This window comes from Heterocephalus glaber, unplaced genomic scaffold (genome assembly GCF_053883595.1).
Source record: "Heterocephalus glaber isolate CG9 unplaced genomic scaffold, H.glaber_assembly_v1.0 deba00001504, whole genome shotgun sequence".
Taxonomy (NCBI): domain Eukaryota; kingdom Metazoa; phylum Chordata; class Mammalia; order Rodentia; family Bathyergidae; genus Heterocephalus; species Heterocephalus glaber.
In genome coordinates this window covers 51,039,068-51,054,739 of record NW_028258324.1, presented here as the reverse complement: position 1 = coordinate 51,054,739, position 15,672 = coordinate 51,039,068, and the positions used below count along the sequence as shown (strand labels likewise).

Here is a 15,672-nt window from a genome sequence, read left to right as displayed (position 1 = left end):
CCTTCCCTAGTAAGGAGCCATATCAACCAATTAGCCAATCAAGTAGGGGCCCCCTCAGCCCAGAGACAGGGTGGGCTCTCGGACACTATAAAATGAACCCCTTGAGCCCCCCTTCAATGGTGGCTCCGTTTTGGGCCCCCCTGCCTGTCTTGCTGAGAGAAGACAGCTGTACTCTTGCATGCTTGCTGAATAAAAGTACAACTTTGCTTTTATGCTTTCGATCTCTATCTGATTCTTCCACAACCCTCCATGTCAACGGGAAAGTCTGGTCCCAGGACTGAGGGGACTCTCCACCCTTCTCCGCCCCTGAGCTGCTACTATTACAGGTCAAAGTTTCAATAGTATCTCCAAACCTCCAAACAGAATTATTTTGCTGGACAGCTGAAAACCAGGCAGAAGACAGCTATTTCAATATTAAATACCATAAATTTTCAAGTGAACTGCTGAAAATAATACCTTGTAAGCTATTAAAACTTAGATACATGTAAACCTTAATTTAACAATATTTTTAGTGTTCATATGATAATACATGAGACTAAAATCTCGGCCATGATTGCCTGAAAATATCTCTAAGAACATCTATCAAGAAGGACTTTTCAGACACCAGTAATAGAATAACTATCCTAATCAACACTACCTAAATAAAATAAGAATCTGAGTGATTCTAACATAGCTGTTGTGGACATTAATAGCTATAAAATTAAATGTGTTACAATGTCATTAATAGTGCTTTTGATAATGCTGAAATGTTTTACACTCCTCCAGCTTTCAGTTCCATAGGAACATACAAGGCCCTATAGATTCTTAAAAGTTTTCAACAAGACTCCTCTTTCTATATGTTCCCCATCTTCTCTCTTAATTTTTGTCTGGGTAATTCTGGTATATATATAAAGATTAGTCATAGACATAGACATAGACAAGAGCACATACTCTCACCTGGTTCCATTCTTCATGTATAAGAATGCCTAATCTTCCAAAATAAAGATTCTTAACAATAAATTAAAACTGAGCATTCAAAAACATCCTTCACATATGACTTCATCAGTTATAACTATTCCAGTTATCCTGCATTATAAACATATCTCAACTTTTTTTTTTTTTTTTTTTTTTTTTTTTGCGATATCAGGGATTGAACTCAGGACCTTGGGCTTGCAAGGCAGACACAGTGCCACTGAGCTACATCCCTGGCTATTTCAACTTTCTCTTTCATGGCTCAAAATATAAAATGATCTAGCATTTCCATAAAAACTTCAAAAATTAGAAGAAAGTGAGTAATTCCTTTGCTCAATTAAACACCCATGATTCTTCTAGTATTTCCTTTGGAGGGTGTTGTAAAAGGATCTCTGTGGTGATGGGATATTTCTGTTTTCTGATTATGATGGTGATTACATGAATCTACAAAAGATTAAAATAACAGAACTATACACTTATACCAACTTCCTGGTTTTGATATTGTACTATAGTTGTGTAATATACAATCAGCAGGGGGAACTGGGTAAAGGGTGCACAGTATTTCTTCATACTATCTCAGAAAATTCCGGTAAATTTTCAAACTAAAAAGTACAGAGAAAGAATGGAACACTTCACAGAAATCCTACCTTTTGCCAGAGCAAAACAGAGTAAAGAAGGAAATGACTCCTATAAATGTCACACAGGAGTATGGATATATACCAGGAAAGCAAAGTAAACAGACAGATAACAGTAGTAATCTGAATATTTGGTGGTATATAATAAGCTTAATAAAGCTAGAAACAATGAATATAACAACCAAACTACCCATATTTATGCTAACCATATCCTTTCCTGAGCTCTATCTATGATGACCTACTGCAAGTTAAAAACTATTTTGAATTTTATTTTCAAACCCATGTATTTTGCATTGGATATCATATTCATATTCACTTATGTTTTTAAACATATAATTTACTAAATAAATTATTTAACTACTTTTTCAAAAAAAAAAGTTTTAGTAACACTCCAAGACACAGACATATTTATATCACAGTGGCCTGGAGCATTCAGAAAAGCATCATCTTATTTTCTAGCTCCTAGGTGGTCACTTACAAATAATTCCGACTGCTCCATTCTGAGGAAGCCTCTAATCCTCTGAAGACTAGGCTCTTTGCTGGAGACCCCTGCAGTTAGGTTCCAGCACCTAACTGCCCAGTACACGACACAGGCCTGAGAAAAAATACACTAAGAGTCAGAACTGAGAGAAAAAGCAGGGTGATAGGAGGACAAATGCTGGTGCAACCGACAAAGGCCCTGGCCAGTCCCAGGTACTTTTTATTGGCAAGCAACTGGGGTAAAGGCAAGCTAAGTTCAGTTTCTATGGAAATTAATGTAAACAAGGCTCATAAAGGACAAGACAAAGCATGCTCAAATCAGGAACAGAACAGACAAAATATATGGTTGTAATTAGAACACTGTCCTTCTAATCAGAAGGTTTTAGTTGTGGGAATGGAATTTGGGTGCGAGTTACTCTGACCTTGGCACATAGGCTCTGGCCAGACTCACTTCTCAAAACAAGCCAATTGTGAGGTTAACTCTTTACAGCCTTCTTTGGGCATAATCAATATTATGGTCCTCTGCACTCTTTCTGGGGGAATTCTTAGAAAATGGACGAAGTCTAGCATTCTACAATTCAAGCTATGAGTAACTAAAAAAGGTTTCTCCTAGTACCATGTAACGCCTGTAAATAAAGATTTCATGGGAAACTACACATTCTCTCATCTCAAAAAGAGCCAACAGGCTGGGCATGGTGGTATACACCTGTAATCCTAGCACTCGTGAGGTTAGCAGGATTGCCATGAGTTGGAGGCCAGGCTGGGCTACATAGTGAGTTCAGGAGACCTTGTCTCAAAAAAAGGGGGAAAAAAAGGCCAACTAAATTTTGAGGCATTTTCATAAACATATACATACCAGAGTAGATTTCCTGAATAATTACTCATTTTGCTTGAAAATACCCAGTTCTTAGTTATTTGAGATTCTATCAAAATTAAATTTAGGTGAAGGATGTAAGACCACAAGGTTTCTTAAGTTTGTCTTAATCTTCATCTTTTCAATCACATCTCTTCTTTACTTGAGGAGGTTGGATAAAAGAGGCTTTTATCATCTAAATGTGATTAAAAATTTCAAGTTGATTTCTATGACCAGCATTTCATAAAGTGTTTTAGTGTCCCAGAGATGTCTACTTTTTCCTGAGTGCTCTAAGAGTTCAAATTCTTAGCAGAAACTGTTTTCGGATTTATTTCAATGTTTTAAAAAACCTGAAACCACTCTCCCAGAGCTGATTAGAATACAAGTTCTTTGTAGAACCAGATGGCCCAAGAAATTGTCAAATCACTAAGTAGTATCTTCAACTGAAAGGAAAACACACACAACACAAACACACACACACACATACACACACACTCATATACTCTACAGAGACAGCATAATTTGTTTAAACGTGCTTTTTCTTTGTTTTTCTCCAATTTCTTTCTTTTTTTGGTACCGAGGATCGAACTCGGGTCCTTGCACTTGCGCAGCAGGCGGTGAAACCACTGAGCTAAATCCCTGGCTCCAAATCTCTTTGTTTGTTTGTTTGTTTTTGGTACTGAGGATCAAACTCGGGTCCTTGCCTTTGCGTAGCAGGTGGCGAAACCACTGAGCTAAATCCTGTTTTTGTCCAATTTCTAAGCACGAAAAGATAAAGCAGCCCAAAATACATTTAGGAATACATTGAGGTTATTTTATCACCAGTGGTAATTGTACATGATGCACAGGACAAAGATAAGACACCATATACAAAGTTACAAATTCATCAATAGGTACATCCAGGCCCAAAAGTTTTAAAACTGAAGACATTCATGAATAATTTTATATGCAAAGATTATAACAAACCAGTTGTAGCACACAAAACATGAAATTATAACTAATGAAAACTTTTTAAAAATAATCTTAATGATCTGTTTCTAAGGATTTTAATGACTACACATCTAAAACTTAAAATATCTGTAATATATTTCCGTCAAATCATACTTTGGTAGCTAATACTGACAGCATAAATTCCCATTATGATTAAAATCTAATTTTTTAAAAAATTATACCATATTTATAAGCAAGCAGTTAGAAGGAAAAATCATGCTGAGCTCAAAATACTAGGTTTCTATGCAAGATGAATCACTTTTCTTATCTGAAATGCTCAGATCAAAATGTCAAAACAATTAAATTATAATTTTGTCTGACATCAATACCCCATGCAACAGTGGAAAACAGATAACCCAGATTTCAGGCATAATGCTTGCTTTTAACTGGCAGACAAACTGAGTAATGAATCAAATTTTGCTAAAGAAGACAAGTGACATCCTGCCAGATCACAAGGGTCAAGGAATTTGAGTAGACTGACTTCCCATACAACTGTAGCCTTTGGCTCAGAAGGAAAAAATTATCCATACACAAAATATAGTTATAGATTCTAATAAATCACACTGATTTTATAAATATATCAAAGGTATATGCTTATAATTATTTGTATAAATGTCTTTATATGTTTATGTGTAAAGAGAGAAAAGATTAAATTTTTATTTTGAAAGTCTACTTCTCTCACGTAACTATTCTATTTTTTAAACTACCATGTAATCACACAATTACAATATTTTTGAGCTGTTAGATCTTGAGCTTCTTCCACTCTTTTCAGTTAAACAACTGAAAGCCAGGAAAAACATAAATACAAAAACTAGATGGAGGTAGAATTGGGACTACAATGCTAGCGTCCTAACTACTAATCTCTTATAAGTCATATCTTGTATTAAAGATATGAAGAACTGAAAGTTGACAAATATTGTTAGTAGAAACAAAATGGGCTTCTATTTTTATTATCTCATATTTAAATATTTTTAAATAAAACATCTTGCTTTCAAACATCCACTGACTTCATGAGAAAATTATGATTTACTAGACTCTTCTGTAAAGGCATATTTAGATTTCAACTATTCAACTATAATGACATTTAGGATTAGTCAGCATCTTCGAATCACAATACAGGATGGACCTTATCTGAATGCAAATCACTGGCATATAAATTACTGCTCATTCTCTGAATTACTGTTCATTTTCTGATTTGCTAAAATTTTTTCATAAATATTTTTCTATATACCCAACGGTAATGTAGCATTATGATCAAGGCTATGGATAGTAAAACAAGAATGCCTAGCTCCATTACTGAGTATGTAACTTTGGGGAAATTGTTCACCCATTATATCTTAGTTTCATTTTTTTAAAAAATGTCAAAAACTAATAGGGCTTTGGTGAGTATTAAATGAATTATTACATATGAAGCAAATGAAGAATACTAAGTCTTGGTAAATGCTAAAAAAAAATTAGCTACTTTAAGTTTTTAGTCAGCTAAAACACTAGCTTATACAATGGAGTTAATGAAATCTCACACATCACATGGAGAAAGGATTGGTAAAATATTGTAATGGGCAACAAAGTAAATATTTTAGGCTTCCAAGTTCACAAAGTCTCTGTTGGAATTATCCAACTCTATTCTGCGGCAAATGCAAAGACAAACAATAAACTAGTGAATATGAATTGTTTCTAATAAAACTTTATAAGACAGGTGACACAGTTTGTTTGGTCTGTGGGCCATAGCAGTTGACACAACTACCTCAATCTTCAAAGAACAAAAGTGAATAATAAATAAACAAAGTTAACCAGCAAGCCACTGATAGAACTAGAACCAAGAAATCTACAACTCAGCTTAACATTCTGTCCATTTCTCCATATAGGAGAAGTTTCATTAAGTCTTCCTATCCTGACAGGAACAACAAACAACACAAACAATCTGTCTGTTCCTTATCTACCCTTCTACAACACACAAGATCAGCAGACAACTGATGGATTGTGAAGGGCAATGAGTACAACAGGGTTCATTCTACTATTCTCTGTATTTTTGAGTGTCTGACAATTTCCATAAATAAAAGTTTTTTTAACCCATCAGCTTTAAAATACTCAGTATTTTTATATAATTTTCAAAATCCAATCTAAAATAGAATCCAAGCTAATATCTCTTCCCTGATATAACATATGTCAATAATTAGACTTACTACAAGCAACAATTCCTTTCTCCATTTCATCACACTTGGTAGTTTAAAAACTGAGGGTCTCTTCCTTAACAATAGTAATATTCTTAGAAAATTGCTATACAGTACTTATTCACTGCACAGGAAGTAGACTCAACATTCTTATCCTTCTCATCCCAGATTTTCCCAGATTTCACCATACCATTCAGCTTGCCTTATTCCTTTCTCTTCTCCTAGTCAACTTTTATCTTCTTGTAAGTTCAACTTTCTTTCCAAATCACTTCCTGAGCAGAACACAAGGTAAAAATTCCCTCTTCATTCCTTGGCAAAATAGAGTTCTTTGTTTCAAGCAGTTCTAAGAATCTCAAAGCATTCTTCATCAAATACTTCTAACCAAATAGGAAAAAAAAAAAAAAAAAAAGAAGACAATTGCAAGAAATTTCTCATGTAGTACAACCATCTGTGTCTGTCACATGAGAAAAATGATCCAAACATACCATGTACATCACCCACTTGCATGTGTCCACATCCTTTTCTTTTTCTCTTATTACTCTGGGTAAATAGCTCATAATCCTAGCAATAGATACTTTCTCCTATTGTAGACATGTATCCACTCTGATTTACTTAAAAACACTGCTCTCTTCTCTCCTGCAGCATCGATTTCTCCGTACCTATTGGCTTTCTCATCAGCATGCAATATGCCTGTGGTGGTGAATCTACGGCACGCATGCTGCAGTGGGCTGTATGCATCATTGACAGCTCCAAAAAGTTCACCCCCACTGCAATATGCCACTGTTTTGCATATCTTTAACCTTTTCTTTATACCATATTATTATAGACAGGCACATTAGGTAGAAGCTAGCAGGCAGCTAGAGAGGCACTGGGCCCAATGTAGAGTCATGATGACCAGGTCCTGGTCAGGTAACCAGGAGGCTGAGGTCAAGAATTAGTAAGAACCAAGTGAACAATTAAGTATAAGGATGTAACAACCAAAGTAACAAGCAATGTGACAAATGACCACTATGACAAAGGCAGAACTATCTGGGGAAGTAGGCATGACCTGTTAATTACAAAATCCCAGGACACATACACAGAGCTGTTCCCAAAATCCTGCATGTGGACTTCTCATGAGAATTTGAGCAAGTTTCCGATATAATGACCTAGATCTGATGTCAGCCTGAGGAGTGGGTGATACAAAAAGCACGATCCACATTGAGTTTTTGCCACTGCATTCTCTGTTGCATGGTGGCCCACCCTTACACTGTAGGATATACTTCTTTTTCTACTTTTACTTGGCCCAAACTCACTATGCAGAGGCTGTTTCTTTTCCTATCTTAATAAAGCTTTGCTACCATTTGTGCTTATCTTAACCAATTCTTTGCTCAGGATAGAACCTAAAAACCACCTCCAAAAGGAGATTACAGCACCCCAAAATCCCATAACACTACTACTTATCTGGAAAACATTTTTTCCTTCTCACTTTGTTCTTTTAATAAACCACTTGGATAAGTTGGTAGCCAAGAGGAACCTGCAGACATAAACTCGTTATGTGCCTTGACTCTTAGGCCCATTTCTAGTTTAAGCTTAATTTAGTCCCACAGGTTGACCTTATTTGACTTATCATGGTCTGAGCCCTAGGTATTTTTTGGTATCAAAACTCCTACACAGAAAGTCCCCTTGGCAATTGACTTTCAGTTCACTTCTCAACTATTCAGAGCTATTTCTCTCCTCTCAATAATCATTCCTCCTATCTCCTTTGTTCTGAAATTCAATCTTCAACTTTGTGAGACACTGATCCAGATTACACCACTATAATATGGTTCTACAACTAGTACTACATTTCTCTCCTTCCTTTTCTAAATAAAAATCATCATCAAGCTATGCATACTATTATCCCTTCTACTTGGTCACATTCCTAACAAAATTCCACTGCTATCATTCCACTAAAACTGCTATCACCAAGTTCATAACTTTCTTTGCTAAATCCATTCTCAATCTTCATCTTTAAAAAAGATGATCAGTCATCTATTTCTAAAATTACTTCCTTGACTTCTAAGGTTCTACTCTCTGTTTTTCCTTACTTTACATGCAACCTTTTTTTCAGACTCCTTTGCTGGTTCCTTCTTATAATGCTGGGGTGCCTAAAACTCATCCTTAGACCTCTTTAATTTTCTAAATCCAAACACTTCTGATGAATTCATCCAATCTACTTACTTTAAAAACTAGCAATATGATGTATAAATGCATATTGTCAGTCTGACCTTCCAACTAACTGCCTGCTTGACATCTCCACTTCAGTATCTAAATGCAACTAACACTTAATATATTCAAATTAAAATTCTTAATCCGACCATCACATCTTCCTTCTGCCACCTTTTCCAACTCAGTTAATGGAAACTCTATCTTCAGTTGCCTTTGTTTTCCTTTAGTCTGCTCTCATCACAGCGGCCAGATAATGGCGTTAAACATGATGGATGGTACCATTCCTACAGTCAAAACATTGTAATGCCTATCACTACAATAATTTAATAGACTATATTGTACTATCTAGCCCCTATGATGTTTAAGATCATATATCCTACTGCTCCCTCCTCCATTCCAGTCCAGACAGACTTCTTTGGTAATCCTTTAATGTACCAATATAACAGCCTCTCCACATTTGCTATTCTGTGTCTAGAAAGCTCTTGCCCTGTGTATCACCTGGCTCATTTCTTCACCTGCTTTGAGTCTATAGAAATGCTGCTTTGAGGACTTCCCTGACAATCATATTTTATATTGCTAAACACAATTTTTTTCCTTTATGTTTTCTCATAGTGTTTATAACTGTATCACTATACTGTACATTTTTCCTGGTTTTTTTTCTAAGTTCTATCTCCCTTCACTTTAATGTATATTCCAGGAAGGCAGAGATTTGTTCCCTGCTTCAGTCCACTGCCAAGAACAATGCTTGACACATAGTAAGCACTGGCTATTTACTGAGTCATTGAGCTCTAAGTATTGCCTGTGTCGATTTGTTAACGTGTTATGTAAGCAACTAACAAATGATATCCTTTCACTCTTGGTTCTATAGCAAGTCTATAGTATTCTCCATGTGCTATCAGCTTTATGAAGACAAGTCAGTTATGATTCTATTTCCCAGAAATTTTGAGGTCAGCAATTAGTGCTGATTGAAAAGAGAAAAATTTTTGAATAGTTTCAAGATTAAAGTATTGCTAAAAGAACTCCCGTTCCATTAAAATTCTTAGGATGTGGTGGGAGAAGAAATGTGGAAAACCCTACTGAATTACTAATTTTAAACTTAATCCTTTCTTAAATCCTTTCCTCCTCTATCCTCCCCAGTATCCCAATGGTCAATGTGGTCCCTTCTGGATATGGAGAATGCAAAGAACAAGAATGAAATCTCTTTAATCTGTCACCAATTAACATAGTATCTAGCTCATAACTGACAAAGAACTGTTGCTGAACTGTGTTCAATGGAGTAAATACTTCGGGAATCTATTACTTAACTGAAACAGAAAACATCGTTACCTATGTTTCTGAGGCAGTTTTAAACAATTCTTCTCTGTTCTGCAGGGCTACCTTTAATCCATTAACTTAGTCCACAGTTGACTACATTCCTCAGGCTGCAAACCGTAAGCAAGCAAAGAGACTTAAGGATGTCAGAACCATAAAAGATACGTTAGGTGTATTTGCTATTCTAACAGTGAGGGACAAAAAAACAAGATGCTAAAAGATGAAATATCCCATAAAAAGGAGGGACAAAAAAACAAGATGCTAAAAGATGAAATATCCCATAAAAAGGTGAGGGGAAAAAATAAAAGTAAAAACCGTGGTAGAAAGAGAGGAAACCATTAGTGGTACAAAGAAACTCCACGGGGCAAATACGGCAGTAAGCCCGACACTGGGTAAAAACCAGCGTAGTTCTAATCACAGACTGCTCTTTCAAGAGCCTCTCATAAACTTTGCGCTAGAGCCAGGCAGCGCTTCCTCCGGAGCTGCGTTCCAAAGCGGGGGCGTCACGCCCGGCCAGCTGTCCCCAAGCCCAGGTCTGCAGCGCCGCTCCGGTTTACCTGCGGGCCGCCTGGGGCCCGCACGGGCAGCCCGGCGGGGCGGAGTGCACGTGTGTGTCAAAGTGTCAGAAGCGGGCACTCCGGCAGCTACTGGGCTCCGCTCCGAAGACGACCAGCGTCGGAGGTGGCCGGGGGCCTCCCGTGGGCCCAGGGGCTGCGAAGCGAGGTACCCCGCGCGCCACCCGCGGGGTCGCTCGCGCTCTGCCGTCGCCAGGCACCCTTGGTCCCAGCACTTCACGCCCGAAGGGCGCCAGGGACCTGCGCAGGGCTGAGGCCGACACCCCTGCAGCGCTGGCCGGGTGGGAAGGAAGGGAGGGAGGAGAGCCCCGAGGGATCGGATGCGGCCGCCCCGCCTCGGAGTGCCCTGCGGGCTTTGACAAAACTTTGAAACGAGAAGGACTTGGATTACCTGAGCGGCGCGGGCGCGTCTGCGGTACGGCGGCCGAGCGGGCCGCGCCGGGTTTTCAGCAGCCGTAAAGCGGGGAAGCGGGCGCGAGCCCCGGGGCGAGCTCTCTCTCCCAGTGCAGCCCGGGCGCCTCCGCCTGAGCGTCAGGCGCCTGGAGGGGAGAGTTACGCCGAGCTGGGCTGAGACATAATAAAAGACACGTTTGCTGAGCCAAGTGGGAAGAGGGGCCTTGAGGAGTCGTGTTAAGTGCCAAGAGGATCAAAATCAGGGGAGGGAATTTATTTTAAAGAGTGGTCAAAACTGGAATCCTGTCCCATGCAAAAATACGCATTTGATTTATAATTTGCATCCATTTTGCAAATATTCTTTCTATCTGATAAAACTTAGAAAAGTTGTTTTTTTTTAATGTGTTGCTTCAGGGGCCAAATTACTGAGGCTAGCCTCGTCAGGCTAGTTATTTGAATTCTGTGCCTTTCTTTCCCGAACATTTATTATCTTTTAAATGGGGAGGGAGATAGTGAAGATAAGCCTCAATGAACAGTTTTAAAAGAAAGAAGGCAAAAAATGTGAAGCAAGGATTTTTTTCTTTTCAAAGAAGGTAAATTAGATAAATGTTACAATGGGAAAGCAAAAAATAGGACCTTCAAGTAACAAATTAGGCCAAGTTAACGAAAGGAAGGGAACTAAGGAAGTAAAGGGAAGAAGAAGAGAAGAAAATGACACTGGGAAGGGGCAAGAGGAAAGGAGAGAGGGGGGAAAGACAGGAAGGTGGAAGGGGAGAAAGGCAACTATAACTAGGTTCAGTCCCAGTAGCCATAGAGCAGAGCCCTCTATTTAGAAATTAATGATAAACTCCATCTACTGAGGGAGATTTTTTTTCCTGCACCGGGGATCCAACTCCGGACCTTGGGCCTGCTAAGCAAGCCCAGTGCCACTGAGCCACATTACAGACCCGGAGATATTTTACATATGTAAACAGATAACTGTCTAAAACTGAGCCCCAAATGAGCCTTTGCTCTAATGAATGAGATTTGGCAGTTCTGCAAAATGAAGAAATTCTTCCTTGTTGTGCTGCATCTTTAGGAGTTGAGTCATCAAACCGTAGCAAAAATTAGTAGGCTGAATTCCTGAAACGCTTAACCAGATGGAGGCATTCTGGTTAGTTTTATTAACTGTATAATGTTCTGTTTTGTGTTTCTGTCAATTTTAGAATAAAGGAGTCTGAATAAAGATTTGAGGAAAGAACATAAACATAAAAGCCAAACTAGTTACTTAATATTTGAGTATCCGCCCACAATGAGCTTCCAGGGAAGATTCCATTCCAAAACAAGTTACCACTTCCTCCACTTTCATTTTTTCTCCCCTTTATTTTATCTACTGTTATTGTATTTTTTTAAACAGTGAAACTGCCTAGGTAAAGGTGGTTTTAATTAATATGAAAGAATGGAAGGAATTTTTGCTAGACCTATACGTAAGGCAAAACTTTTTTAAAGGTTTTTTGCTGAAGTTTTAATGAGAATGAAAGTTGCCAGATACGAATTTTTTTTTAGACCAACAAAATAAGACTGAAGTGAAAGAAAATGGAATAGAAACCAGAAACAATTCTATACTGTAATTATTGTAAGAACCAAGACTTACGGGGAAGTTTTCTTTCAGAGAGAAAAATGAGTGCCTATGGCAGCCACTCAGCCTTTCAAATAAAAAGAGGGAAAAAACAAAAGCCCCAAATCCTCAGTCAGATTTTTGAAATGATTTGCATTTCTCTAAGAGCTCTCTTGTATGATAAAAGGCCTAAAGGTACCTCTTTCTACACCTTTTGTGGAATAATTTTTGCAGAACCAAAAACAAAACAAAAAAAAGGTAAGAATCCCATTCCTTTTATTTCCATTTTGCTAAACCTTTGGGGCGGGGGCATACAGATCATCATTTGGCCATTATTAGTATGAAGCAAAGAGATAAAACCTTAAAATGGTGGGAAGCCTATAACTTAAAAAGGAGCAAGAAAACAAACTAAGGCCAGAGAAAGAGATTAGGAAGCTTTTCTGGAGGAACCTTTGAACTTCTGGCAATAAAATGAATGCCTGTCATTTATTTTAAAGGAATAGGTAACACAAACTAAAGCTAGGAATCAAGAAAATCCGGTCAGATTAGATAAGAGGTTTACCAATCCTGAACAGCTTTTGGCTGAGAAGAAAGCACCACTCATTTGTAAACTGAGTCAATAACACAGTACCTGATTCCCTTAATCACCTTGCATCTACTTTTTAGTTAGACTTTGGCATTCTTTAATCTGAAGCTTGACTCAGATTTTTTAGCATGTTTTTAATTTATCTAAAAGTGAATTTTCACAGGTGTTTGCTTTGAAAAGTGTTATACTCATCATTAATTAATATTAATAATGCAAAGACTGCAATGTGTTATATAAATAGAATATCAATTATAATTAAATCATATCAATTTGATGATTTACAAATCCCTTTTATATCATTGAATTTAACCTTAGGATGCTAATACAATTTTCAATAAACATTTTGTAAAACATTATATTGGGAAAAGATTCTTTCTAATTTAAAAAGAGGATTCAGTGCCATATTCCAAATACTGTTACAGCATTACCCATTGCTAAATCACTACATAGAAAGAAGGAATAGTTCAACAGCCAAATAGCATCAACAGATTTATAGTTTTTGGAAACTAATTTCAGGAATGCCACTAAAGACTGTATCAAAGCTCAAGTATTATTGTCAAGACAAATTTGAACTTTGAGAAGAGTGTGTTCCAAGATTGGTAGATAATCTAATAATCTAGTAATCTAGCTCAATAAGGGCAACCTTAAAGATACAGCTTGCTTGCTTGCTTGCTTGCCCTGCTAGAGATGGAACTCGGAGCTTCGTGCTTTCTAGGCAAGGGCTCCACCACTGAACTCTCCAATCCAAAGGTATAGATTCTTATTCTCTCCTGTCAATACATATACCTACTTAGAGAATTTGTTGTATGTATTTTTAAAGAGGTATAATTGAAACTATTCAAATCATTTAGGTTAGGTTAAAGAATGGTCACTTTATGATTTTAATTTTTGAAAAAACTAGAAATTCTGGATAATTTAATTTTTTTACTAAAATGTATTCTATTGTAAATCCTCTTTTCTGCAAATCCTTTTCTATCCAGTTGTGATAAAATAAATTTAATATAAAATTTATGATCTTAATTTTTAAGTGTGCAGGTTCATGGTGTTAAATCCAGTCATAATTATTGTGCATACATCACCGCCAACCATCACTAGAACTCCTTTCATTCTGTAAAACTGAAACTCTGTATTCACACACTCCCTTCTCACCTTCCTCCAGCCTGTAGCAATCACCATTCTATTTTCTGTCTCTAAGATTTTTGACTATTCTAAGTACCTCAATTCTATTGATCTATTCAAAGAATTAATTTTTGGTTCCATTAAATCCACTATATTTCCATTCTCTATGTTGTTGATCTGTACTCTAATCTTTATTATTTGCTGTTTTCTGCTAGCATTGCAAATTTAGTTTTCTTCTAGTTTCTTAAATTGTATTGGTATTTAAATTGTGTTAATTTGAGATCTCTTTTGGTTTTTATGTAAGTATATATGTTTCCCTCTAAAATATTTATTCTACTGCATTTCCTATTTTGATGAAGGATTTTCATTTTCATTTGTCTTTATGTTTTTCTAATTTTCTAGGTGACTTCTTCTTTGATCCATTGGTTTAAGAGTTTGTTACATTTCCAAATATTTGTGAATTTTTCCATTTCTTTTCTGTTAATTTCTAACTTCATCTTGTTGTGATTAGAGAAAATATTTTGTACTTTTACCTCATATTAACTTTTTAAGTCTTTTGAGACAATTGGTGGCCTAACATATCTTCTAACCTAGAAAATACCCTACATGCACTTGAAAAGAGTATGTATTTTGGTCATATTAGATAAAGTCTTAAGTACGTGACTGTTAGACCAATTTGTTACATTAAATTCTCCTTTGTCTTATTCTACCTAGCTATACTATCCACTATTGAGAGTTCTGTATTGAGTTCTGTATTGAAGTATCTAACTATTGTTATAGAGCTATTTCTCTCCTCAATTCTGACAGTTTTTGCTGTCTAGCTGGGCTGATCATTCTTAGGTAACAATGTTTATTGTCAGATCTTACATTGAACTTTTATTATATATCTTTTATCTTTTAAAACTTTTTGATGCATGGACCCGGGATTTAGCTCAGTGGTTCTGCCATCTGCCTCACAAGCACAAGGTGCCAAGTTCGATGCCCAGTACCAAAAAATAAAAAAAATAAAATAAAACTTTTTGATACAAAATCTATCTCATCTGATATTAGTATAAGCCTCCTCTGCTCTCTTTTGATTATTATTAGAGCATAGAATATCTTTTTGCATCCTTTCACTTTCAGTCTGTAGTCATTTATTGCTTACTGATAAGGATAAAATTCTGAAATACGTGTAGTTTGGTGATTTTGTCATTATGTGAACATCATAGAATGTACTTACACAGATCAAGATGCTCCAGTATCACTAGGTGATATCATCTTATGGGACTACTGCCGTACATGCAGTCTATCAGTGACCAAAATAATGTTATCCAGTATATGACTATATTTATGTCTTCAGATCACAAATGAATCTCTAGTAGATTACATATATTTGGATTTTGTTTTTATTTTTAATATATTCTGCCAATCTGTCTTTCGATTAAGAATTTAATTCATTTACATTTAATGTATTCCTTGTGTGGAAGGACTACTGTCGTTTTGTTATTTTGTTCTCTATATTCCTTAAAGATTTTGTCTTTCACTTCCTATAATATATCTTTTGTATTTTTGTGATTGTTTGCAGCAAAACATTTACATTCCTTCTCATTTCTTTGCATATATTCTATAGCTAATTTCTTTGTGGTTACAATGGGGATTACATTTAACATCCTAAAATTATGACATGTTTATGTAAATTTATGCCAGTTTAACTTTAATTACATATAAAATCCTGTTCCTTTAAAACTTAGTCCCTTTTTTTTTTGGTTGATGGTGTCACAGAATAACATTTTTATACTTGGTGTGCCCAAAAATATCCATAAAAATTATTAAAAGGATAAA

The 15,672-nt window shown here is 36.4% G+C and overlaps 1 protein-coding gene across 1 annotated transcript in view; it reads right to left on the bottom strand.

Annotated features, from left to right (window-relative positions):
• Positions 1 to 13,164, bottom strand: part of LOC147825339 (uncharacterized) — a 183,415-nt gene extending 170,251 nt beyond the window's left edge. The window contains exons 1-3 of the mRNA XM_087185983.1: positions 13,161 to 13,164; positions 10,548 to 10,723; positions 2,065 to 2,181 (exon numbers count right to left, since the gene is read on the bottom strand). Of these exons, the coding sequence (XP_087042109.1) occupies positions 2,065 to 2,181; positions 10,548 to 10,723; positions 13,161 to 13,164 (297 nt within the window). The remainder of the gene's footprint in view (positions 1 to 2,064; positions 2,182 to 10,547; positions 10,724 to 13,160) is intronic.
• Positions 13,165 to 15,672: the final 2,508 nt, after the last annotated feature.